General features: G+C 44.7%; 1 protein-coding gene across 1 annotated transcript; it reads right to left on the bottom strand.

The window, feature by feature from the left end:
* Positions 1–8: 8 nt before the first annotated feature.
* Positions 9–27,963, bottom strand: NTMT2 (N-terminal Xaa-Pro-Lys N-methyltransferase 2). Its single transcript, XM_032806173.2, is given in 5 exon segments — positions 9–551; positions 553–809; positions 3,939–4,186; positions 17,238–17,412; positions 27,762–27,963. Coding segments are annotated over 5 exon segments (873 nt in total). The 5' UTR covers positions 27,916–27,963; the 3' UTR covers positions 9–512.

Here is a 27,963-nt window from a genome sequence, read left to right as displayed (position 1 = left end):
CACTTCTGACATTTTCAGTTCCAATAATCTAAGGTATTATTAGCCACACAGATATGGAGTTAAACTGAGATTTTCAAAAGCGAAGCAATTTATATGTCCAACTTGAATCTTCTTAAGGGGCCCTGATTTCCAGGAAGAGCGGAGCATCCATCCTCTGAAAAAAACAGGCTTCATTATGGCATCTCAAATGGGGCACCCAAAATCTGAGACTCTCAAGTCACTTTGGAAAGCTTTAGCCTAATTATTTTCTCACAGATGAGTTTTATCCCTTTAACAAAATAGAAATCTCACAGAGAGGAGGCCTATTAGTAGAAGATGTGAAGACGAGGCAGCCTGGTTTTGGGAACAAGGTAGTTGCCGGCATGCCCTGGTTCAGCTGCAGTTACTCTCATGATCATTCTGGAGGGCAGAGCCCTGTAGCTGTAGAGCTACACTAATAGTGGGATTTTAGCAGACATTTTCTCTTCTTCCTCTCAGCGCAAGTCCTGAGCATCAGCCATGTTTCAGGGGCTTCATATCCACGCATACACCCTTTCAGGGTAGGCCAGGGTTCTTCTGCATGGCCAACATCCAGACGGGGACACACTGCTCAGGGAAGCCCTTTTGCCTCTCCTGCTGAAGGATGGTGAATCCACTTTTCTCAACGAGGCTCTGGAGGATGCTCAGGTCTCGGATCACACTGCTGTCCAGTGGGTCCAGGATACAGCCTTCCCGGGCCACGTTGTCCTTCAGAATGACAATGCCATTTTCCTTTAAGCCATTTTGACACCAGATAAGAAACTCCAGGAGATCTTTATCTGTCAAGTATCCTACAGGTGAAGAGACAGAAATGGGTTGTGGTTCACCATTCCAGTGCCATCTGATTGGACTCATCTCAGCTGGATCTTGATTTCATCAGCTTATTTGTACTCCACTTATTTGAGGCAAAGTAACTAATAGAAGTGTTTCTCAGGATGAGACCAGGAAACGGACTCATAGGACACCGGGTTTTCTTCTTTATACCATCACTTTTTTGCTGGTATAAGCTACATCTATACTAGGAAGGTTTGGTATAGCAATGTCACCAAACCTTTTCTAGTGTAGACTAGGCCTTAGCCTCTCAGATGTTGTGGCTTGGGATCAGGCTGTTGGGTCAACATGTCATTGCAGGTGTTTTTAAAGAGTTAATTGTGCACATGCAAGGGTACACCAAATGCACTGAAATCACACAACCATCAAGTATATGAGATGATCTGAAACAGGTCACTTCCAATTCCATAAACATGAATCAATGTGATTAAACTGATTTCATTTTGTTTCATTTTGCAAATCTTCTCATTAAAGGCTCACAGTCATGCCATGTTCCCATTTAGAATGAAGTGGATCTAGATTCCGTGCCCCATGAGCCACATTGTTCTCCCTACACCTTTAATTTCTAACTGTGCTCAGATTTGGGATGGGACATGGTAGCTAGCACGTTAATGTCCCAGGCTTATGTTTTTGATTTGGCCCTAAGCAGTTAAGGACACCCTTGAATTTGCCATTTTCTTGTTGCACTCAGCTGCCAGTAGAGGCACTTGAAGCTGGACAATCCCAAGAGTTTGACAACCTTACTGTCTCTTTATTTCACACACAGCAGATATTTGAGAAGCCTGACTCCATGGCTTCTTTTCCTGGCAAGCACGGTTCACTCCACAGCATTTGCAGATAAGATAATAACACCATCACTTGTGTCATAGGTCCAGCTGATAGAGCCATCTATACTTGAGCTAGTGTAAGAATTTCCATTATAAGATCCTGTTTTCAGTTGCTTTGAACTTTGCCAAATTTAACCATTTGGGTTCAAATAGTCCATGTCATGAGTCTGCCTCAGAGAGAATTTTTTCTTTTAAGTTTCTGCAAAAATGATTCAGCTGTTTCCAAAACCAAGTTTTAGGGAAAAATCTGATTTTTCCCCCTATGTTTAAAAACATGTACAAATGTTTAGTTACAAAGCTCTAGTGTGCTCACAGGGTTTTTCATAGATTCATAGAGATTCCAAAGCCACAAGGGACCATTGTGGTCATCTAATCTGACTTTCTGTATAACACAGGCCAGAGACCTTCCCCAAAATAATTCTTAGAGCAGATCCATTAGAAAAACATCCAGTCTTGATGTAAAAATGGTCAGTGATGGAGAATCCACCATGACCCTTGGTAAAGCCACACTGCTGCAGTGGTCAGGAATCAAACTCAGATCAACTGGTTAGAAGGCAGCTATGTGCTTGCCTATACCACCAATTGAACTGGCCCCTTTAATGGAATTCAAATCATAGCATGAACCCCTTTAAGGGAGAGGCCTCAGTCCTATAACTAAATAGGTGTGCCCTGGCTAGAGGGCAGAGTAGCACCTGGGGTCAGAAGACATATAAGGAGGCTTCAGAGCCAGGGAGGAGAGGGAGACAGGCCAGAAGTAGGGGGTCCTGGGTGGTGGGAACTCCAGAGCCCCAGGGAGTGCTCTTGTGGCCATTGTCCTGTATAAGGAGGGATAGGGAAGAGGGAAAGAACAGAGGCTGAAGGAAGCCATGGGCCTGCAGAGCAGTAGTGGGGACATTACCTGCCAATCTCTGCGAGTGCTAGGGTGAAGGAAGGCCTAGAGGGCCCTGTGGTTTCAGTCCCATACACAGAGCAAGGAAAGAACCCAGACTGGGTGTGAGCCCTTCCCTAACCCCAGGGTGAGTGGTTGTTTGCATTGGGGACTGAGGGAGAAGTGAGTGACAAAAGGCAGTAGAGCCAGAGGTATTTGGAGTATGATATGGGACTTGCTATATGCCTTTGAGACATGTATAATGATAAATTACTCCATGACAAGGGTGTTCTCAGCCCAAGAGAGTATTGGAGGAGTGTTGGGAGTAGGGTTACCAGAGAGCAAGTGTGAAAAAACTGGGACAGGGAGTGGGAGGTAATAGGCACCTATATAAGAGAAAGCCCCAAATAGTGGGACTGTCCCTATACAACCGGGACATTTGGTCAACCTAGTTGGGAGGGAAACTGAGGTCAGGCGTAGGCAGGGCACCTTCCTTGCTTGCAAGGGCCCTTGAGGAGGGCCTAGCCTAATACCTCCGGGAACATGAAATTTGGCAGCTAAATTCTCTGCAGAGTCCATCTGCACTGAGCTTGCTCCATCTTCAGGCAGCTCCTGTTATAGGAACAGAAGCAGCCACAGCAGGGACCTTTGGACATTCCAGCCAAAACTGTAAAACATTATGACTTTCTCTGCCCTACTCCGATTGGTTGATCCTCCTGCCTCAGTCTCTTCTACTCAGCTTCACTCCAAAAGAGACCCTCTTGCCTTGTCCTCCCCGACCTGTCCCCCTCACTCCCTCTTCCTTTCCCTCCTCTTTCCATTCAGTTGATCCACCTCCTAAGCATACCCACCAAAGACAGAAAAAAGGGTTGTGGAACTAACATGACATTTTCTACCATCCCATTGTTCACTCTGCTAGAGTGTTCTACCCCTTCCCTGACCCTGTGTCTGTCTGGTCTATTTTGATTGTAAGTTCTTCAAGGCAGAAACCATCTAATGCATTGTGTTTGTACAGCACCTAGCACAATGGAGCTCCATTTTGCTTGGTCCTTAGGCACTACCATAATAAACACGATGACCAGACTACAATGTGCCATACCCACAGTGACTGAGCATGCTCCTTTCCAGGGCTGCAGGGGTGCAGCAGTATTTTCCTGCAGTTGCTCCTCCTGGCAGCTGGGGACTGCTATGATGCACTAGAACTGAAAAAAGGAAACTGTATTTCCTGTGTTCTCAATGCCCCACCTCTGCCAGTGCCCAGGCCCGGGCAACCTTAATTCAGGCATTTCCTAACTTTTGAGTACCTGACTCTGCAACCTCAACATTCTTTGAACATGTATGTTAATGCAATATATGTATGGTTCATTATATATATAAATTCATGGTGAGCTAACCTGAAACCCGCTGTATCCAGATGACATCGTATTTTGGGGGGGCTGGAGTGAATTCCTGGAGGCTGTAGCAATAGTACATCTTTACTCTGTCCTTGCCCTGTAAATAGTTCTGGGCCTCAGCCAGAAAATTCTCCATCATATCCACCAGTTCCACACTCTTGAAAACTGGCAAGAGGACATGCGTAGTGACCCGTCCAATCCCAGAACCACAGTCGAGGGCACGCTCAGTGCAAGCTTTCCCAGGACCCTGCGGAGTACAAGAAAGCCATTTAAAAGCCAGGAATAGCACCACCAGGAGGATCACTAGATCACGCCATTAGTCCATCAAATCCACTTTCTTGCCTCCATCACAATTGTATACTTGACACTGAAAAGGAAACGCCTCATTGTGCACATAGTCAGTTTTGCAGTGCTGTACAGAATTTGATGGTAGTATCAGCACAGATGGAAATTCTCCCCTGTCCCCTGCTGCAATCAGCTCACAGTCTAATGCATGAGCTCTGACTAAGCTTAACATGCAAACCTAAAAATATCATTACCAGACAGAAAATTATCCAGATGATTAACTCTGTGATCCCCAGTGGCAGGGAGTTTCACAGGTGGCCTGCATTTACTGGTCATTAACTTCATGGCATGCCTTTTTGATTTTGATCAGTGGGACAGGGTCTCGTACTAAACTCTTTAACTTCCAGTGACTCTATCAAGTTCCCCTGTGGGGGCTTGTCTACATTATAGCACTTTATCATGTTCAGGCATGATTGGGAAGAATCAAGTTAGCTGACAAGATTGGCCACAAATGACCATCAACAGGATATTTACAGTGTTGTTGTAGCTGTGTTAGTCCCAGGATATTACAGAAGCAAGGTGGATGAGGTAATATCTTTTATTGGACCAACTTCTCCTGGTGAAAGAGACATGCTTTTGAGTCCTGTGTAACTCAAAAACTTGTCTTTTTCACTAACAGAAGATGGTTCAATAAAATATATTACCTCACCCATCTTATCCATCAACAGAATAGTAAAATGTTGGAAGGAGACATGTCCCTCCCTGACAATAGACTAGAACTTGGGACTGCCTAAGTCCCAGACCTGTGCTCATTCCTACAAAGCACGGAGTCTTTTGCCTGGCACAATGGTGAACATAATGTTTTCACAAGTCCTTAGTCTTTCTAAAATATTCACTCATTTCATAAAGTCCTTGCAAGTTCAGTTCTCAGCTATTCACACCACCATCCACCAAAACTAACCCACCCCATGGTCCTCTGAAGTCAGCTAAACCTTAACAGTAGATTTAAGCATACATTTAATCTCTGCAAAAATGCGGTGCTTAAATAAAGGCAATACAGGCCTGGTTTAGTTCTGACCACCCAAAGGATTGAATCATATGGGGAAAATGTATTCCACCACTCCCAATACACAGAATTCAAAAATGGACAAATTGATTTTGCAGAAGATTTTTTAAAAAACATCATCTCTGTACAGAGATTGGACATGATCAATCTCAGCACCAAAGGTGTGTGTATGAGAAAGTAACAATGAGCTGCTGAAAAACGATTTTTCTAATAGATGTATTTCTCGCTTAATTATAGCAGCAGCTTCTATTCTAGCTATACAAGGGCTCTTAAGAACATGCTGTTTTGCTGTAAAACGGGAATTTTAGCAGTGTGCAGGCATTAACTGTGAGACTGGAACTCCTCCAAGCTAATTTATCTTTAAAGAAAACACATTGGAGACAAATGTAAACACCTTCTCCCCTCTCCTATGTAACTCAGTGTTGAAATGAAAGCTAAGGGCCAAGGTCATCCCTGCTGTAACTCCATACCTTTCAAGAAAGGTACATCAAGGAAGGATTTGGTTCTATCAGCTTATTAAACAACCTCCTCTAACAAGACCAAGAATAAATCATGTCAGAGGCGTGTATATCATCACTTCTTGGGCCCCCTTTCAGTGATTAATTCAGCAGATTATTAAGGTCAAAGGACAGTTCCAAGGACGACATCATGGCTATAAATATACTGGCTGTGCATCTAGTTACATGAAGTAGCTGTAGAATAAATACAGAGGCCTGGAAAGATCTCACCCACAGCCACACACTCGACTTGTCCTGCTTTGTCCATTTCTGAAGATTAATCTGACCGTGCTTGCAAGAGTGTGTCTCAGTCCTGCACAGGGTAAACTCAAAATTTTCCACAGGAAAAATCCCTGTTTTCCAACCAGTTCTATCATAACTTTTTACTGATGCATTCATTCATCAGACCAGATCTAATCATTAACAGAATCATAGAAGATTAGGGTTGGAAGGGACCTCAGGAGGTCATCTAGTCCAACTCCACTGCGCAAAGCAGGACCAACACCAACTAAATCATCCCAGCCAGGGTTTTGTCAAGCTGGGCCTTAAAAACTTCAAAGGATGGAGATGCCACCAGCTCTCTAGATAACCCATTCCAGTGCTTCACCACCCTCCTAGTGAAATTGTGTTTCCTAATATCCAACCTAAACCTCTCCCACTGCAACTTCAGACCACTGTTCCTTGTTCTGTCATCTGCCACCACTGAGAACAGCCTAACTCCATCCTCTTTGGAACCCCCCTTCAGGTAATTGAAGGCTGCTATCAAATCCCACCCCCTCACTCTTCTCTTCTGCAGACTAAATAAGCCCAAGTTCCCTCAGCCTCTCCTCATAAGTCATGTGCCCAAGCCCCCTAATCATTTTTGTTGCCTTCCGCTGGCCTATCTCCAATTTGTCCACATCCTTTTTGTAGTGGGGGGCCCAAAATGGACACAATACTCCAGATGTGGCGTCACCAGTGTTGAATAGAGGGAATAATCACTTCCTTCAATCTGCTGGCAATGCTCCTACTAATGCAGCCCAATATGCTGTTAGCCTTCTTCTATGCTGACTCATATCCAGCTTCTCATCCACTGTAATCCACAGGCCCTATTCTGCCAAACTGCCACTTAGCCAGTCGGTCCCCAGCCTGTAAGGACTTGCTAGTAGGCCATATGGAAATTCACATCAGAGAAGTTAGGGTCACAAAACTCCTTCCTTAGGCTGCCTCTTATCCAGGGTTCCTTGTAAGGGGACTGTCTTTTCCTCTGTAAATGTACCTACTAATCTACATACTATTAGATATTGTCGATGCACCTAGTGAACAGCATGTAAATGAACATCACAAATGTTCTTTGGCTAATTAAGAATGTCCTTGGCCTGTGGAGAATGTCTGTCCTATGAATTCTTCACTAGCCAAAGAACATTAGTTATTATTATTCATTTTTTTGGCTTTTCAGTGCAATATCAAAAAAACAAAACCTTCTGATTGAAAATAGTACCACACTGCCTCATGGGAGTTGTAGTTTGGGAATCTTATGCTCCCAGTCTCTGTTAGGCAGAGCTGTCTGGCCAGACTTCATCTCCCATGATGCACGATAGCCAGCAGCTTCTTATGAGGCACCTGCATCCCTCAGGAAGAGGGGAGAAAGTGGTGTATCATAGAAGATGTAGTCTGACCTGGAAGGCCCACCTACAGGGGAGAATGTGAGCATGAACCACCTGAACTATAGTTCCCATGAGGCATTGCAGTTTTTTTCAATCCATTTTTAATCAAAATATTGAAATATTTTGCTTTTTACCTGAAATCATCTGAATTTCGGTTGCCCTGTATTTTAATGAAAAATCTAAATTTTCCACAGAGAGCAGACACTTTTTAGCAAAAAAAACTTAACTGAGTTGAAAACCCAATTTTCCATTGTCAAACAGTTTTGCCAGACAGACTTTTGACCAGCCCTGTGTTTGGATGGAAAGCACACTGCTGGTTGGTTCCCTCATGCCATCTCGGCCCCTAAGCTGCTATCCTGTAGGAGATGTACATATTCAAAAGCTCTGGCAAGTAGCAGAATGAGGGGCTCATGAAGCTCCTTAGGGATATGGCAGGGTAAAACGAGTCTCTCTGGGGCATCTCCCTAGTGGGGCTCTGGACTTTTGCCATGTCCAGTTACCACCATAGGGTTACTCCAGTAGAAGTCGTACCCTCTTAGCCCTTGTAGTGAGTTCTGCCCTTGTGGGCCCTGCTTGGTTGATGGGTGGGGGGAAAGCAAAGGTGCAGGTTCAACATAAAACAAGCCCCTTCTGAGATCAATGAAAAGCAGACATGGAGGAGGCACCGTCTTACTTCAGAGGTGCCTGGGTAACTACCTTAGTCTTTACCTATCGGGTTTGTCCCTGAAGATCTCTGGACTCCTTGAGGAGCTGTGGGCATTTCTGGAGTGAAGATTCTTCCTGCTGTTTCAGGAGCTACTCCAGCCACTCCCTTCTCAGGGCTTCCCCCTTGCGGAGTGCAGCTTTCTCCTTTTAAAGTTTTCCTGCTTACCATGCATGACTGGCAGGGTTACCTTAGCGCACATATCTTCCCAAGCCCCTTCTCTGTTAGTGCAGAGTGTATACAGCCCACCACAAGCAGCCATGGCAGAGGCTCATGGCATCACTGCTCAAGGCTTGGAGGAGTGGAAAGGAATGCAGAGAAGGGCAGTGACAGAGAAGGGATTAGAACACAGGAACTTTTCCATTACTGTCTCAGGGGGAAAGCTGCAGGTGAGGAGGGAGGAACTAGAGCTGGTAAAAAAAAATATGTATATATATTTTTCCACTAAAAAACATAAAGTTTGTATTTTTTTTACAAAATTTGCAATGCAAATTTGTTGACAAACATGAAATTAAAAAGGGAAAATAATTCACTAATCAAAATTTTTTTTGATAAAAATTTTCAGTGTTCAGACACCAAAAACTTTACTGAGAACTGAAAACTTTTATGGCAAAATACTTGATTTCCATTTTGTCATCTAACAACTGGAAAACTTCAACCCAAAAGAAAATTTTTCATACCAAAAAAAAATCATTTTGGTTAAAAAGCCATTGTTAGTCAAAAAAACATTCTGATGACAACACTTGAATCAGCTCTAGGAGTAACAGAGAGAAGGCAGAGAATTGGAGCATGAGAGTATTTGGGTTGGATTCACTACACACCGAATGTTAGGCCAAACTATTTGGCATTCATTGGATAATAAAATAATGACCATGCCCTATCCTTCGGAATTCAGATCCAACAAATGAGCCAATAACATTGTGTAGTGGTTAGTGGCCATCCCTCCCCATCAGTCTCAGAGGGAGGCCATGCCCCCTCATTATGTTATACCTTTAAATGCAATGCTCAATAGGGGAATTAGCAGTCTCAGGGCTCTGACTCTGGGGCAGGGCAGAGAAGTAAGCAAACGCAGGTCATCCAGCCTAAAGTGGGAAGGTGATCATCCCAAGGGTGGGGCAGCTGCAGGGGGACAGGACCCACCCTGCTCCACCAGGTCCCAGCCCAGGGCCCTGACACTGGCAGAGGGCTCTGCCAGTGGGTCAGCGGGGATTCCACTGTAACATGCTGACCTAGACTCTGGCAATACATCCGGACTAATGTCTGGTGTTCCTGGCCTACTGATAGTCCTCCAATGCCTTCCCAAAATTCCCCTTGTATGCCCAGATAGGACATACAAGTTCACCTCCACACTGGAAAAGAATTCATAGTGGGACTCAGCTTAGTGCAGCAGAAAGAACCATGGGATGTGTCCCCAGAAGTCCTAGCAAGAGTCCTACTTAGTACAATAGCGGTGTGGACACAGCAGCTTGAGTGTTATTATGCAGTGTGACTACTCTCACTCCAGCTAGACTAACTTGAGAGGAGTAACTTGAACGTAGATAACACAAGTTAACTCTGCAGTGAAGACCATCCCACAGAAAGCCAGTGAATATAAGTGTATGTGACCATGGGTATGTCTACACTTACCATGGATCAATGCTGTGGCAATCGATCTACTGGGGTCAATTTAGCAGGTCTAATGAAGACCCGCTAAATCGATCACTGATCACTCTCCTGTCAACTCTGGTATTCTACCGGAACAAGAAGCATAAGGTAAGTCGATGGGAGACCTGTCAACCCAGTGCAGTGTAGACACCGCAATAAGTCAACCTAAGTTACATTGACTCCAGCTATGTTATTCACGTTATTCACGTAGCTGGAGTTGCGTAATTTAAGTCCACTTAACCCTGTAGTGTAGCCCTGCCCTTAGATTCAACTTGCAGAGATCTGAAAAGAACATAAACCTCAGGACTATAATCAACTAAACAGAGAGGATCATATAAACTACATCAGAATAGCAAACCCTGCAAGATTCCATCTCATTGGGTCTTGGGCATTCAGGGTATCTCTGCATCATGTTCTGTGAGGACAGTATGCCAGAGAGACCTGGCTAAAAATAGAAACAAAAATTCTGTCTCTAGGTATTTTGTATCTATCATCATACCTGATGCACAGAATTTCTCTCTTTGATTTGATGTTTAAAAGCTCACTGGCGCAGTTTACTGACTCAGATAGACCTCAGAGAAACCAATATTCCCATTGTTATTACTGCTTGCTGTGCGCTCCACAATATCTGTGAGAGTAAGGGGGAGACGTTTATGGTGGGGTGGGAGGTTGAGACAAATTGTCTGGCCGCTGATTACTCGCAGCCAGACACCAGGGTGGTTAGAAGTGTACAGAAGAGCAAGGTGCGCATCAGAGAAGCTTTGAAAACCAGTTTCACGACTGGCTGGGCTACGGTGTGAAAGTTCTGTTCGTTTCTCCTTGATGAACCCACTCCCCCTTGGTTCACTGTACTTCATTGTAAGCTAGCCACCCTCCCCTTCCCCCTTCAATCACCACTTGCAGAGGCAATAAAATGATTGTTGCTTCACATTCATGCATTCTTTATTAATTCATACAAATAGGGGGATAACAGCCAAGGTAGCCTAGGAAGGAGGTGGGGAGGAGGGAAGCACCATGTGGGGTGTGGGAGGAGGGAAGGATAAGGCCACACTGCACTTTAAAACTTTAAAACTTAAAAACTTATTGAAGGCCAGCCTTCTGTTGCTTGGGCAATCCTCTGGGGTGGAGTGGCTGGGTAGCCGGAGGCCCTCCCCACTGTGTTCTTGGGCATCTGGGTGAGAAGGCCATGGAACTTGGGGAGGAAGGTGATTGGTTACACAGGGGCTGTAGTGGCGGTCTGTGCTCCTGCTGCCTTTCCTGCAGCTCAACCATATGTTGGAGGCATATGAGTTTGATCTTCCAGCAGCCTGAGCATTGACTCCTGCCTTCTGTTAACAAGCTGACGCCACCTATCATCTTCAGCCCACCACCTCTCGTCGCATTCATATTGTGCTTTCCTGCACTCTGACATTGTCTGCCTCCACGCATTCTGCTGTGCTCTGTCAGTGTGAGAGGGCAGCAGGAGCTCAGAGGACATTTCATCCTGAGAGCATTTTTTTCACCTTCTAATCTTTGTTAGCCTCTGTGAAGAAGAAACATTTGCGGCTGGTGGAGGAAAAGGGAGAGTGGTAGTTAAAAAGACACATTGTAGAGAACAATAGGTACACTCTTTCACATTAAACCTTGCTGTTCACATTACACAGCACATGTGCTTTTGTTACAAGGTTGCATTTTGCCTCTTGTATTGAGGGCCTGCCAGTTTGGTGTGAGAGATCACTCATGTTTCACCCCTCCCCCCACCGCATGGCTAACAGCGGGGAATATTTCTGTTCAGCCATAGCCAAACAGCCGAGCAGGAATGGGCACCTCTGAATGTCCCCTTAATAAAAGCATCCTATTTCAACCAGGTGACCATGAATGATATCACTCTCCTGAGGATAACACAGCAAGATAAAGAATGGATGTTGTTTGAATGCCAGCAAACACTGGGACCATATGCTGCCATGCTTTGTTATCCAATGATTCCAGACTACGTGCTACTGGCCTAGGGTGGTAAAGTGTCCTACCATGGCGGATGGAATAAGGCCGCCCTCCCCAAAAACCTTTTGCAAAGGCTTTGAGAGTACATCCAGGAGAGCTTTATGGAGATGTCCCTGGAGGATTTCCACTCCATCCCCAGAAACATTAACAGACTTTTCCAGTAGCTGTACTGGCTACGAATGCCAGGGCAAATTAATCATTAAACACGCTTGCTTTTAAACCATGTGTAATATTTACAAAGGTACACTCACCAGAGGTCCCTTCTCTGCCTTCAGGGTCCGGGAGCACGCCTTGGGTGGGTCCAGGGTGAAAAACATATCTTGGCTGCTGGGGAAACCGGTTTCTCCGCTTCCTTGCTGTGAGCTGTCTTCAATCTCTTCATCATCATCTTCCTCATCCGTAAAACCCACTTCCATGTTGCGTGATTCTCCATTGAGAGAGTCAAAGCACAGGGCTAGGGTAGTAGTGGGTGCACCCCCTAACATACCATGCAGCTCATCATAGAAGCAGCATGTTCGGGGCTCTGATCCGGAGTGGCCGTTTGCCTCTCTGGTTTTTTAGTACGCTTGCCTTAGCTCCTTAATTTTCACGTGGCACTGCTTTGCGTCTCTGTTATGGACTCTGTCCTTCATGCCCTTTGAGACTTTCTAATGTTTTGGCATTTTGTTTACTGGAACAGAGTTCAGCTAGCACAGATTCGTCTCGCCATACAGCGAGCAGATCCTGTACCTCCCGTTCAGTCCATGCTGGAGCTCTTTTGCGATCCTGGGACTCCATCATGGTCACCTCTGCTGATGAAATCTGCACTCACCTGCACCTTGCCGTGCTGGCCAAATAGGAAATGAGATTCAAAAGTTTGTGGGCCTTTTCCTGTCTACCTGGCCAGTGCATCTGAGTTGAGAGTGCAGTCCAGAGTGGTCACAATGGAGCACTCTGGGATAGCTCCCGGAGGCCAATACCGTCGAATTGCGTCCACAATACCCCAAATTCGACCCGGCAAGGCCAATTTCAGCGCTAATCTCCTTGTCAGAGGTGGAATAAAGAAATTTATTTAAAGAGCCCTTTAAGTGAAAAAGAGGGCTTTGTCATGTGGACAGGTCAAGGCTTAAATCGAGGTAACACTGCTAAATTCGACCTAAAATCATAGTGTAGACCAGGCCTTAAAGGGCTCTTAAAATCAATTTCTGTACTCCTCCCTAACGAGGGGATTAGCGCTGAACTGCTCTTTACTACTGTCCAGGTTGCCTGTGTATGGCTTCATCAGCCATGGCATTAAGGGGTAGGTTGGGTCTCCAAGGATAGCTATAGTATCAGAGGGGTAGCCGTGTTAGTCTGGATCTGTAAAAGCAGCAGAGAATCCTGTGGCACCTTATAGACTAACAGACGTTTTGGAGCGTGAGCTTTCGTGGGTGAATACCCACTTCGTCAGACGCAGGTAGTGGAAATTTCCAGGGGCAGGTATATATATGCTAGCAAGCAAGCTAGAGATAACGAGGTTAGTTCAGTCAGGGAGGGTGAGGCCCTGTTCTAGCAGTAGAGGTGTGAAAACCAAGGGAGGAGAAACTGGTTCTGTAATTGGCAAGCCATTCACAGTCTTTGTTGAGTCCAGAGCTGATAGTGTCAAATTTGCAAATGAACTGAAGCTCAGCAGTTTCTCTTTGAAGTCTGGTCCTGAAGTTTTTTTGCTGCAGGATAGCCACCTTAAGGTCTGCTATAGTGTGGCCAGGGAGGTTGAAGTGCTCTCCTACAGGTTTTTGTATATTGCCATTCCTGATATCTGATTTGTGTCCATTTATCCTTTTCCGTAGTGACTGTCCAGTTTGGCCGATGTACATAGCAGAGGGGCATTGCTGGCATATGATGGCGTATATTACATTGGTGGACGTGCAGGTGAATGAACCAGTGATGGTATGGCTGATCTGGTTAGGTCCTATGATGGTGTCGCTGGTGTAGATATGTGGGCAGAGTTGGCATCGAGGTTTGTTGCATGGATTGGTTCCTGAGCTAGAGTTACTATGGTACGGTGTGCAGTTGCTGGTGAGAATACGTTTCAGGTTGGCAGGTTGTCTGTGGGCAAGGATTGGCCTGCCACCCAAGACCTGTGAAAGTGTGGGATCATTGTCCAGGATGGGTTGTAGATCCCTGATGATGCGTTGGAGGGGTTTTAGCTGGGGGCTGTATGTGATGGCCAGTGGAGTCCTGTTGGTTTCTTTCTTGGGTTTGCGCTATAGGTATTTCAACATCCCCAATGGTAATTCAACTCATCTTGGTATTCAGAGCAGGAGAAAGCAAGTCACAAAGTTCCATGAAAGTGCCCTTATTCATGCAAAAGTTTTACAGCTACTCGGAATCATCCTAGGTCTGCAACACTATGTGGTCCTACCAGTCTGTGCTTGTTTCCCAGCCCAGAATTGCCATTCCACGGCATGATCTTGCCCCATTACCACCATGATGTCCAAATTGCCAGGGCCCGTGCTTTGAGAGAAGTCTGTATGCATGTCCTCATCACTATCATGATTGTGCTGTCATTGCCCTCTCACCTGCTTTTGCAGGCCCTGCACATACTGCAGGATAATGCTTGAGGTGTTTACAATGCTCACAACAGCAGCGGTGAGCTGAGTGGGCTCCATGCTTGCCATGGTATGATGTCTGCATGAGAGCAGGAAAGCAGAGTTGCAGCAGAAGTGATAGATAATGACGGTTAGCATAGCGCACATTTCCCAATGAAGAACACATGTTCCCGGGAACCCATGACAGACAACCTGGAGAAATTCGCTATCGAGACAAGAGCAGGAGAGCAGAGTTGCAGCAGAAGTGGTGGATGATGACGGGATGCCATGACAATACATATTTATAAAGAACGATTAGAGAACCTGTGAGGTAGATTCATGGCACCAGGAGAGCAGAGTTGCCGCAGAAGCAGTGGTTGGATGATGACGGTTAGCAGTCCTACTGCACCATCTGCTGAAAGCAGTATGGCACCCACACAGAAAAAAGGCGCGAAACAATTGTTTGCCATTGCTTTCATGGAGGAAGGGGCGACTGACGACATGTACCCAAAAGCACCCTCAACAGTGTTTTTGCCCCATCAGGCATTGGGAGCTCAACCCAGAATTCCAATGGGCAGCAGAGACTGCGGGAACTGTGGGATAGCTACCCATAGTGCAACGCTCCCAAAGTCGACACTAACCATGGTACTGTGGACACACACCACCAACTTAATGCGCTTAGTAGGGACACACACAATCGACTGTATAAAATCTGTTCCTAAAAATCAACTTCTAAAATTTAACTTAATTTTGTAGTGTAGACATTCCCATAGTCTTCAGACCCTCAGGGTTCCATGGACCACAGATTGAAAACCATTGACCTAGGGTGTAGCAAAAGGAAGAATTTGGCCTAGGGAGGTTATACAGCAAGTCGCTGGCACAGCTGAAGTTTAAATGCAGGGGTTCTTGGCTCCCAGGTCTGTGAGCAGTAAATTGGAGTGCATGGCCTCTTAGACAAAGTATGATGCTACCTTCAGTGCAAAGCAGAAAAGAACTTTAAAGTACAAGGGAGTAAAGTCATTGTTAGTCATCAGATTTTATGCTGATCAGAGCTAGAACAAAACCACTGCAACACTACCCAGCATGAGAAGACTGAAATGAAAAATTATTTTTCTGCTCTTGATTGCAATTTTATGACCATTGGTTAGACATTTATTTAAAATAAAGCAAGCACCTCTAATGATATAAGTATAGTGTGGTCTAGTGGATTGGCCAGTGGTATGGGACTTAGGAGACTTGGGTTTGATTCCTGGTTCTGGTACTGATTTCCTCTGTGACCTTAGACAAATTGCTTCCTCCCATGCTTTGCCTTTTTAGGGTAGGGACTATTGTGTGTTTGTACAGCCCCTGAGGTCCTGATTTGTTTTGGGGCCTCTAGGTGCTATTGTACTACTAATAATAATTAATAATTAATTATTATGATTACTAATACAGATTTACCAGTTCAGGCAATTCTATTGCACTGACATATTCCCCCAGTAGTTTCTATTGGATATAATATTCTTTCTCACTTCCTGCCCTACATTGCCATGTAGTATTGTTCTGTGTTGTTAAACTACCACCACTTTCCATCCCAATATATTTAAACCTGATAAAGGAACATACTTTTTTATAGAAAGCCTAATTAACTGATGGAACTCATTGCCCCAAGATATCACTGAGGCCGAAAGCTTAGCAGGTTGCACAAACATTTAAGGCATTAGTATGGATAATGAACACATCCCCAGAGAGGCGCTTTGGAAAATCTCTCTGGACACCCATCTGCATCTTTAGGCACCTACATATCTTTAAAAATCTGTCTCTAAGTGACTGAGGTTAGGAAAAAGTTTCTTAATGGGCATCTTATTTTATGTTTGCCTAATAGAGAGTGGGATGCGGCACACCCCTGTCCCAATCAGGAAACCACTAACAAGCTCCTCTGGGCTCAACCAGTACTAAATAGGTGCACCTGCAGAGCCTGTGCCATGTGTAGGAAATGAGCTTAAAAGGGAGAGTCTGTTACTGGAAAGGGGGGTAACCAGAGGAAGGTGACTGGGCCTCAGAGGCAGCAATGCTTGCAACAGAGCTGCTAGGAGGAAGATGGCTTGCAAACCTCTGTCACATGCAAGGGCCCTCCAGACCAGGTAAAGCCCACTACAACAGGGAGGGGTTGGAGGAAAGCCCTGACCTAGAGTCTAACTATACTTAACCTTCATTGGCAAGCCAGACGTCTATAGCCTCATAGACTTTAAGGTCAGAAAGGACTATCATGATCATCTAGTCTGGCCTCCTGCACATTGAAGGCCACAGAACTTCATGCACCCACTCCTGCAACAGACCCCTAACTTCTAGCTGAGTTACAAAGTCCTCAAATCATGGTTTAAAGACCTCAAGTTACAGAGAATCCAACAATTTACACTAGTTTAAACCTGCAAGTAGCCTATGCCCCATACTGGAGAGACTCTTTGGATTGACTTAGACAGTGAGTGCCCCTGTAATCGGAAAGACTTTTAAGAGGGAAGGGTCTCTGAAAAAATCCTGACCCTAAAAAGGCCCAGACTATCACATGGGGTATCTCACAACTTCTTCAGAAACATTTAGAAACAGGCTCCAAGAAAGGGAGGGTAATGGGCTAGCTGGAGTATTACTCTGATTTGGTGTATCATGTCCTACTTCACTGAACAAACTAGGTCTGACCTTGTAGCATTTACACAGGTGAAACTCCCACTGAAGCCAGTGAGAATTTTGCCTATGTATGGCCCCAATCCTACAAATAGAACAACCCCTTAACCTCCGTGGAACTCTGGGGTTCTGTGCAAGTGCTTGGGTCCACCTGCATGGTGTGTTTTGCAGGATCAGGATCTAAGAATTGAAGAAGGACTGGGCAAGATGCATGTGAATTATGACACGAGCCCTTCTTCTTGCCAAAGATGGGAGCGGACGACTTATCCCAATAAACTTCCTAAGAAATTCCCTGGAGGATTCAGTGTCCATATTGGACAGCTCAATGTAATCTCCCATCATTCCCTCTTCTGTCGCTGGCACTTTCTGATAGAAATGTTTGGCTCTGGCATAGAACTACATCTCGCCACTGATCACTTCGCTCATTAAAGCATAAAGTTTCACTGCAAACAGAAAGTGTATTATTATTTATTTATAATGGGATACTCTATGGTCTGATTGGGTGTCTTATTGGATTGTGTGTGTGTGCATGTGCGCATGCATAAGATCTTTGAACGTGGGAATAAACCAAGAATTTGCAAAATTCTCTTCCTAATTAAAAAGGATGATTAATTCTGGACTGGCTCTGGCAAGGTTCAACTCACATTAAAGTCAATGGCAACAGAGGCCGCTCAGCATCTTCCAAGGTCAGGCCTCGTTTGTGTAAACACATCCCTACCTTCCCAGACGGCTCCATGTTAACTCAAAATTGTAGATTTCAGACTTGAGAGCAAACACGCATACAAATTAGAGCCATAGAAGCTGTTTGCTACACAGCAAAGCCGTGGGTTGTATTAACAGTCTTAGACTATGGGTATGTCCACACCGCAGTCAAAAGGATGACTGCACACACATGGACCTACCTGAGCTAGCTTTGATCTAGCTAGCTTGAATAACAATAGCATAGAAGTCCCAACAGTATGAGCCAGCTGCTCAAGTATGTACGCAGGATTATACAACCCGTGCTGCTGCAGTTTCACTTCTATTGTTACTTGAGCTGCTTCGATCAAAGCTAGCTCTGGTATAGCTACACATGCTGCAGTCACACCTCTGATTGCAGTGTACAGGTATCCCGAGATGAGACTAATTGGTTTGTACAGTCCAAGGCCCAGCACCTTGTGTCATTGATTATAAGTGTGCAAAGTGTATGCCAAGCAGGAGTAAAATGGTCCCACCAGTGTGACTGAGTGAAGAATTCGATGACTTTCTGTAATATTTTTTTTCCTGCCTGGCACCAGTGGAGTTAATTGCAAGGTCCGGTCCTAAATGACTATATACGGTGCAAGGTGGTAGCGCATCAGTCCCTAAATCTTCATCTGCCACAGATCAAAAAGGAGGAGGGATGTGTAATTGATGAGGGTGACACAATAGGTGCCAGAGTTTGGAGTTTCTATTTTCATTGTTTAGTTTTTAAATGTTTGGGCTCTATATTACTATCACATGGTCTGCTGGTGACCAGGAATAGTAGATTCACAGCTGTCTAAGAAATATAAATTCTCAACTTGATATTTGATACTTCTCCCTTTTTCTTTCATTAACTGAGATCTGTCCTAAATGTTCTGGGTTTTTCGTACTTACCTTTTTTGAGTATTTGTAGGTGCTTCCAATCTAAGTAAAAGACAAAAGACAACAGATAGATACAGACAGACAGATACGAAGTATAAGGAAACAATGAGACAACATTGGTCAGCATGCGAGACAGTGGCCTCTGCCTAAGTGTTGTCAAGTTGTTGTTGTTTTGTAGGCATCAATGCAGAGGAGAGTTTTGAGGCGGGCTTTGAAGGCGGATAATGTAGCTTTTCCTTGTATGAAAAAGAGCTGTTCCCGAACATTCCTATGAATGAAGAGCCAATCACATGACTGCCTGTGAATAGCAAGTAACAAGGAAGTAGGGATGAAGCTAATGCTGGCATGGATTTGCAGCAAGTACTCGTGAGCAGCTTGCAGAATGTGGCCAGTCCTACCGTAGGTCATGCATCAATACACGTGCAACACTGGAAGTGAGCAAGGGCCAAATGTCCATCTGTTAGGTACCTTCGGCCACAATGTAAACATAGACCTCCCTGTAGACTAAATAAATAAAATGATGGGAAAGGAATGAAGTTTATATAGCTTGCGACTGTTATGACTTTGTCTTCGATGTACTGCACTTTTACATTTCTAAGGAGTCATTGACTGTAATTATTGCCTGGGCTCTGAACAGGCGAGTGAGACTGCACTGTGGAAGACCAGAGTAGGCCAGAACCCATGAATGGGCATGGACTGTATTTACTGAAGGCAAGGAGCTCAGTGGGGAATAAGTGTGTGCTTGCCCATCCTAAGCACCAGAATGACATCCTGGAGGTAAATGAGGGAGGGGCAAAGGAAGTAAAATAGGGAATAATTACCACCAAAGACCACTCGGAGCAAAATAGTGCTATTGGGTTACGTATACACAGCATGCCAGGGATATCCTTTATCCAATAAAAGCAGCATTACCAGCCCCCTTGTCATCACCTGCTTAAGCTGACTGCTGAGCGGATACTATTAAAGCTTTAATCCATTACACATTTATGTTATGCCTGAGAAATTTATACCACAAGTGAGTGCTGAGCCCAGCAAGGGTCAAACCCGGGTTTGACACACTCCACTGGTTATTTTCCATACTCCAAAGAGACATTTCACTAAAGGAAGAAAAAACGAGGGAGTAGCAGCTGATCCCCTGCAAATCTTGACCATGATGATTGTCAGACCCTGGGAAATAGAAGGATCCACTGGCTATTGTCTGTTCCTCCAGGGACTTTTTCCCTTCTACCGCTGTATCCCCTTTATCTGTATACTGCAGCCACTGTTGATGAAGCTAGTGGAACTGAGGCCCGGGATGCTGGCTTTACAAGATCTCACGTAAGAGATTCCATTGATGATTTCTAGAACAATTTTATTGGGCTTGTCAAGAGACGGAGTTTCACATTCTCCTGATGGATGGAAAGGAGAGGAATGAACATGCAGCTTGTGCTTCAGGGTTGGGGTTTGTGTGAAAAGGGCAGCACATATTACTGTTATTCAGAGCAGTAACACTTAAAGTGTGACCCCAATGAAAGGGATCACATGGGAGTGACATGTTGCTCAGGATCTTAGATCTTTGGAGTCTGGCCCTGAATTTCTCATGGACCCTTAGCTACACATTACTTTCTAGCTTCCCCTCTCCACTGGCACCGCCTCCCAGAGGAGCACAGTTCATGTTTTTGCCCACTCATCAAGCCAACCAGAGGTTGCGTCAGATACACTCACATTGTGACTCCCATTGCAGCTAAACATGAGAGAGACCAAATCTGGCAATGCCCACTGAGACCACAACAGAAGAGGCAGACATAGATATTGACATAAACTTCTCAGCCAAAGATGGCACTAAAAATTGTCCGTTTCGATGAGGAGGGATTCTCTGTGAAGAAGACTAGCATGCTATCTGGCATGAAAACCGATGTTATGTGTCTGCAACTGACACACGGCAAGGCAACTGCACCAAACACTCCTGGCATGCATATAGCTGTGAACATCAAAAGCTATATTTATGGCAGTACAATACTTTTACATGACAAAAGACTGGTGGAAAAACACTGCTGTGAAGCACTATGGTACAACAGCACTTATCATGGAAGCAATTTCTGTTTACAAACCAGCACGTGAACAGTTTGCATGACCAATTGACCTTCCACTGCTGTAAAACCATGTCTTGTCACAGGCGATTTCAACAATCACAAAACCATCTGGGGATTCCCCAACAAAGGGGAAGAAGTTGAGAAGGGGACAGCAACCAACAAGTTGACCTTGCACTACAACTTCAAGGACAAATGTGCCTTCAGAAGCACTGGATGGAACAAGGGATACAATCCCGATCTAGCTTTTGTGACCTCTGAAAATGCTGGCAACTTCAGAAGGGACATTATGGCAATAATAGACCAGCACAAGTGAGATTAGAGGCTGCAGTGCAACCCAGGTAAACAAAGTACCTGCCAAGATTCTACTTCAGAAAAGCTTCCTGGGAAGGCTTCACCTTTGAACTGAGCACTTATGTTCACTATGGCGAACTTGTCTCCCCTATGTGAAAGAGTGCCCAAAAGTACATCCCTAGGGGATGTTGGACATTACATACACCTGGGCTTTCAGAACAGGCAAGCCAACAATATAAGAGAGAGTCAGAATTTTTTGACCTGGATCCATTCAGTGAAGAAACCAGTTAGCCTATGAGACAGATTGGAAATGAGCAGCACAACCACTGAAGGGAGCTGATTGAAACAGTAGCAAAAAAAGAATAGGCCACCATTCGCAAGCTGGACCGCGATGCGCAACAACCAAAGAGCATTGCTCCCAATCAAGAGCATCTCTCCCATCCAAGCTGCACACCAACTCATCCCAGCTGACAAACTAGCCCATAAAGCAAACAAATCAAGCAGAAACTTTGCTAACTCCTCAGACAACAAAGTCCAAAATGAGCAGCTCAACACAGAGGAGTTAACCACAGCTGTGAAAACCCTGAAAAGTGGAAAGGCAGCTAGTCTCGATGATATAGCTAATGAATCATTGCTACACTTTGAGACAAGAGCGCAGAAGTGGCTGTTTCACTTCTTTGTCTCCATGCAAGTGTTAATGCAGACACCCAGGCTGTAGAAACAGGTCAAAGGGGTTACACTACTCAAACCACATAAGGACCCTAACCAAGCAAAGAGTTATTGCCCAATATCCTTACTCTGCTCAACCTACAAACTATATGAGCAGATGATAATGGTTAGAATAGTGCTCATAGAGGAAAAGCAACTAGCTGATGCCCAAGCCTGTTTCCGACCAGGATATTTATGCCTTGGCCAAGTTGCAAATCTAACTCAATACATTGAAAATGGCTCCAAACCTGCAAAATTACAGAGGCTATATTTGTTGATCTGTCAACTGCATATCACACTGTAAACCATCATGTACTGCTATTGAAATTGGCAAGAAGAGCCAGATGGTCCTGGTCACCTCTTCCCTACACAAAAATTGACATTTCTTTGTCAAAATGGATGGTCAGAAAAGTTGATGGCTACCTCAATGGAATGGATTGCTCCAAGGTTCAGTGCTATCACCCTTGCTGTTTAATGTCCACCCAAATGACCAACCAGAATTCTCTGACATGCAAAGATTCATTCAGGCAGATAATCTTTGCATCTCTTCCCAGGTGGAAAGATTTGATGACACTGAGTGCATTTTAACTGGCTCCCTGAGTTTACCTGGAAAATACTATTGCACTTGGTTCCTGAATGCCAAGCCTAGCAAGACACAAGTGTGCACCTTCCACCTGAAACACCACCAGGCCAAGGAAAATTCCAGATATCATGAGATGATACAATCCCTGAGCACTCTGAATATCTGGTGTACCTTGTGGTCACAGTGGACAGAATGCTGACATTCAAAGAGCACATGAAGCTGAAAAAGAAAGTGAGCTCCAGGAATTGTGCACTCCAGAAATTGGCCAACACAAACAGGATCCCAAAACTCTCTGAGCAACCAGTCATGCCCTGTGTTACTTAGCTGTGGAGTACTGTGCCCAGAATGGTTACGCTTGAGCCATGCTCACAGAATTGAAACGGATCTCAGTCTTGTATGATTGTCACAGGGAGCTTGAAACCAACACCTACACTGTTGTATACTGCCTCACTGGGATTCCACTGCCATCAGTGAGATGGGATGCCTTCAGTAAAAGGGAGAGACAAAAACAGGTGCATGATCCAAGACATCCACTGTGTGGACACATTCCCCCACCCAAGAGGCTGAATTCCAGGAAGAGTTTTGCCTTTGAAAATCCCTTACCCCCAAAAAACCACCAGGGACGATGGCATGTTAGGAAATGTCAGTAACCCTGGAGAACCTGGTTCTTTCAGAACCCAAGCACTGATTTAGAACAAAAACACTGGTGTATGCTAAATCAAGCAAGAGTAGGGGGGCAAAGAGTGGTGACAATATGACCAAGTGGAAGTGAGGAATGACCCCAAACGTGAATGTGGAGAGCCTAGGCAAACATTTGAACACTCCCTGATGTGATGTCCCTTGTCGATATCCTATACTCCCAAGGAACTATTCCAGATAAAAGGACAATACCAGGTCTTGGGTGCAGTTTTGGAGTGACAAGCTTTGATGATGATCAGACTAATCACAGCTCCTTTCATGTAAGTCCTCCCCTTCTGTGCATGTAGGGAAGGACATAACCTACAATTTGATCAGGCTGATTGCTATGGAACAATTGATTAGAAGTGAATGAGGAAGCATATTTATTGATCCAATGTTTTACTGCAGTGTAGCAGTAAAATGGGATCCAGCATCCAGGCCAGGATCCCAGGCCCCTTAGCCTCAGAGATGTGAAGAGTTGTTACTGTTTTTCATGTGTAGAGTTTTCAGAGGTAAATAGCTTTCCTAGTAGCTACTTTTGGGATGTGAGAAATGTTTCAAATGAAGCAGCATTTTTCTGTACATTTTTGGTCTCCAAGTTGAAGCTGCTGGCAAGGATTCCAAGCAGTGACGGTTATGAGGTACGCACTAGAAAGCAGACTGAGATCAGAAATTAATTTCGTAAAGGTCGCTGAACAGTGATCAGATGTTAGTGATTTGTAGTCACAATCAACATAGTCTGGATGCAAAGTGGTGGCCAAGAGGTGAATTCCAAGTCCGTGAGCTAGACCAATGAATGTTTACCTAAACCCTTTGCTTCTGCAAAGTCCAAATTGTCACTCCTATTTTTTCTTGGGTATCAATTTAGGATTTTCTTTCCCAGGATTCTGAATGGCCCTTTTTCCGATCAAAGAAATGGTAGCACCTAGTAAGGATGTTGGAGACATTCCTGCTCTCAGACATAATATCTCGTATTTCTTAGCTGTGGGGTTCACTCATCTAAAATTGCCTAATGGGAACAGAAGTTTGCATTTGTGAGCCTGTCTTTGTGACTCCAACCAATTTCTGTGAGACACTGAACCAGTTCAGCTGTGTCCATTCAGTTGAGCTCCTGCTTTAAAATGCACCATGTGGCCAATGCTTGGTGCATCAGTTTTAAACACACATTCGAGAACCCAGGGTGAATTTCACCCCTGCATAGCAGGCTGGCACAAGACGAGGGGTCACTTAAGCCCTGTTTTGTCCAAAGGTAAAGTTCATCCCCAAAGAACCAATTTTACATGTAAGCAGAGTCAGGATGAGCTCTAACCTGACATCTGGTGGAAAGAATTTCAGAGAGTGTATTTGCATAGGCACGCCTACCCTATCCCAGGCTGCCGAGCTGTGGGACTGCTTTGTGACAGAAATGACTCAACCTCAGTTGGGTGGTACTTGCTAGACAAGGGACATGGTTCCAAAACCAGTGAATTGAGAGAGGCTGGGGACAAGGTATCTGTGCCTGGTGGGGCAAGTCTCCTTGTTGCAGCAGAAGCACCAGTTCCACCCCTTCCTCTTCTCCCTGTGGAATTGTCAGAGTGATTTTTTTTATTCCCTAAGAATCTAGATACAGGTTCTGAGCTGAACTCACTTTGGGTTAATGGTGCACTAGCACTGGGCTCCCCTACTATGTGCTGAGATCACTAAGAGTTGAAATCAAAAGAGCTGAAATTACTGAGCTGAGACAGCATGAGTACTGTGCTAACTAGTGAGGGAGCTGAAGCTATACTGCGCAACATAGCAGCTGGCGGAGTGGAGCAGTTTGTGGGATGGCTGGAGGGATCACGGGACAAGCTGGTGGAGCGGAGTAGCTGTGGACGGGTGGAGCGGCCCACAGAGTGAGCGGAGCGAGCAGTTTGCCAGGGACAACTGGAGCAGCTCACGGGGCAGCTGTGGAGGCAGAGAGCTGGTGGAGCGGAGCAGTTTGTGAGGCGGCTGGAGGAGCAGAGTGGAGCGGCTGGTAAAGCGGAGCAGTCATGGAGAAGGCAGAAGCAACCCACAGAGAGGCAGGGAAGTTGGCCCTGGACCACGTAAGGTGCCCTTTCACCAGGCTGGGGGGAGGACCTTACGATAGACTTTGAATTCTGGAGTGGCTTGACAGAGACTTTTGGGTTGTGGATTTTGGTGATTGGACTTAAGACCTAAGGGGAAAGGACATTGCCAACTACTTGGAGTGGGTTTTTGTTTTGGTTTGTTATAGCTCTGTTTGTGGTGTTTCTCAATGGATGCGCATGATTCCTTCCTTTATTAAAAAGATTTGCTACACTCAGACTCCGTGCTTGTGAGAGGGGAAGTATTGCCCTCCTAGAGGCGCCCAGGGGTGTGTGGTATGTAAGTGTCCCAGGTCACTGGGTGGGGGCTCGAGCCGGTTACGCATTGTGTTACTGAAACGGAACCCCTGGATACTGAACCTGGGCCTTGTTGCTGCCAACTCAGAGGGGCAGAAGGGTTACATATATACAGACCTGAGGCTCATGGTCCAGAATATTTAGCCCTACAAACTGACAGCACTTTGTTTTGTTTGCAGTGGATCTCACTTCCTCAGCACCAGAGGGTACTGGAGCAATTTGTATAATGGGAGTACTGAGATATTGAACAAAACTTTAAACTCTGTAAATGATGGAAAACACTTCAAGCCAGGGGGTGCTGTAGCACCCCCAGCACCCCTATTTCCAGCACCTATGCTCAGCACTAAGGCCCAGATCCAGCAAAACACGTAAGTACTTTCATAAATGTATCTGAATAGTTCCACTGAAGTCCATGAGTCTGCTCATGTGCTTAATGTTATACACTCACTTAAGTGCATTTGTAAATTGGGGCCTAAATTCACTTCCATAATGTGTTTATACAAAGACATATATTTTGGGCTGTAAAAATGATATGTTGATTTCTTGTAAATGGGCTAGATACCGAACATGCTCAGCTCACATATAACATTAGGGTGAGATTAGGGTGCTTCCCAGCCCACCACCCATCTCCCTGCTCAGAGACACAGCAAAAAGAGTTGGTAATTGGACAAACTGACAGTAAATTGACAAATTGGAAAGGGGTTAGAAAAGAGCTACAAGAATGATTCAGGGACTAGAAAATCTGCTTTACAGTGAGAAACAAAAGGAGCTCCATCTATTTAGCGTAACTAAGAGGTGATTTGGTCAGTCTGTAGGTATATTTGTGGGAAGATACCTGATGGCAGAGCGCTTTTCAGCCTAGCAGACAAAGGGATAACCAGCTTAACAGCTGGACATTGAAGCTAGACACTAGACACAATACTGGAAACAAGGTACAATTTTTTTAAAGAGCGAGGGTAATTAATAATTGGAACAACTTACCTAGGGACCTGGTGGATTTTCCCATCACTTGACATCCTTAAATAAAGAGGATGCTCTTCTAAAATATATGTTGTTGAAGTTATGGGCTTGATGCAGGAATCACTGTGTGAAACCCTGTGGCCTGTGCTATACAGGAACTCAAACTAGATGATATAATGATATCTTGAGGCCTTAAAATCTAAGAGTCTATTAATAGTTATTTTGGACAACTAAACAGTCAGATTTGGCTGAGTTTTTAATATCTTGCACTTATTTTCAGAACAAAGGGAAGGACTAGCATTATAATGGACTTTACGACTTATAACTAAGAAAATCTTTCTTTTTTATTGAGATCCCCACAATGTTCTTACCTGTTCTCTCTCATCCTGTCAGAATGTCTAGGGTGAAGAGAATTTATCTTCTATGGGACACTTCAGATGGTTGCACATTTTGTTTGTCTTTTTAGCAGCTCTATAGAAATAGTGCAAAACACAGAACTGCCTCCACTCTATAAGAGGCCTGTAAATGCCTTGATCTTTAACAGAATTCCCACTGGTTGTCAAAGGCAGGTGCACATGTTCAGCGAAGGTGATCTGCTGCCTATGAATGTGGAGGAAGACCTCAAGAATGAATGTGCTGCCGATAAGATAAACAAGATGTCACCTAAAAGGTTCTGTCCATCTCTAACTGATGTGATTCTAACATTCAGCGTCGCTTCCAGTATGCACCTGACAAAGTGACCATCTTAAAATAATACAGCCCTAAGCCAAACCCAGGCTTCTTCTGATTGTCATCAGGACAATTGTGGCTTTTGGGAATTGAAGTAGGACATACTAAAACTTACATATTCGGGGCCAGACATTTCAGTAGCGCTCGGATCTTCATACTTCAGCACTATTTCCTAAAGTGGCTCAGCACTTGGCATTCAGCAGCTCCTGTTGAAATCTGGCCATAAATTAACCCTTCCTTCCAAAAGTACTTTGAAACCAAATAAATAATTGGATTGGGTGAATTGTGGGAGAGCATTGTTTCACAAGCACCTTTCCACCCTGCAAAGCAAGACTTGGATCAAAGATATGGACATCTGGAAAGATAACAAATATGGACATTTGACAGCCAGAAAGCAATGCATGTCTGCTCCAGTTTCTCTCTCGCTCTCTCTCTTTCACACTCAGACACAATGCAGCTTTTCATCCTTAAACTCCCAACACATTTTTTATTTTAACTGTGACAGAAAAAAATAGCGTTAACCACATCTGCAAGCAAAGTAGATCTCATGTGCCAGTTCACCTGTTTCTGTGGTGCTTACCATTGTGGCACCAAGATATAATAAACTGTGATGCCAGATCAGTGGTAGCTGAAGGATAGAACAGACTGGCTTGTATAGCACCTTATTGTCTGTGCGAGTGCTTCGCAGAGCTATTTATCATTATTATCAATTTATTTGTATTCTGGCAGTTCGCAGAATGCATTAGGCACTGTCCACAGATAGACACACACAGATAACTCACCAAGGGGAAGCCGCTCCAGCAGGTAGAGGTAACTCTGAAAGAAATCAGTTTGTATGGCCTTGTGCAAGATAAAAGACATGCTGTGTCGACAGAGTTCCTCATCCGTCTTGCGCCAGCGTGACTTAAAGGCTAAATGGGCTCCCTTACCATCCATGGTGATGATGGTTTATGGGGTGAGGAGAGGGAATTGCTTGGATTGTGC

The sequence above is a fragment of the Chelonoidis abingdonii genome, chromosome 7 (genome assembly GCF_003597395.2).
Source record: "Chelonoidis abingdonii isolate Lonesome George chromosome 7, CheloAbing_2.0, whole genome shotgun sequence".
In the NCBI taxonomy this organism is placed as follows: Eukaryota; Metazoa; Chordata; order Testudines; family Testudinidae; genus Chelonoidis; species Chelonoidis abingdonii.
The sequence above is the reverse complement of the archived record's forward strand: the minus strand, read 5'-3'. Positions and strand labels throughout refer to the sequence as shown.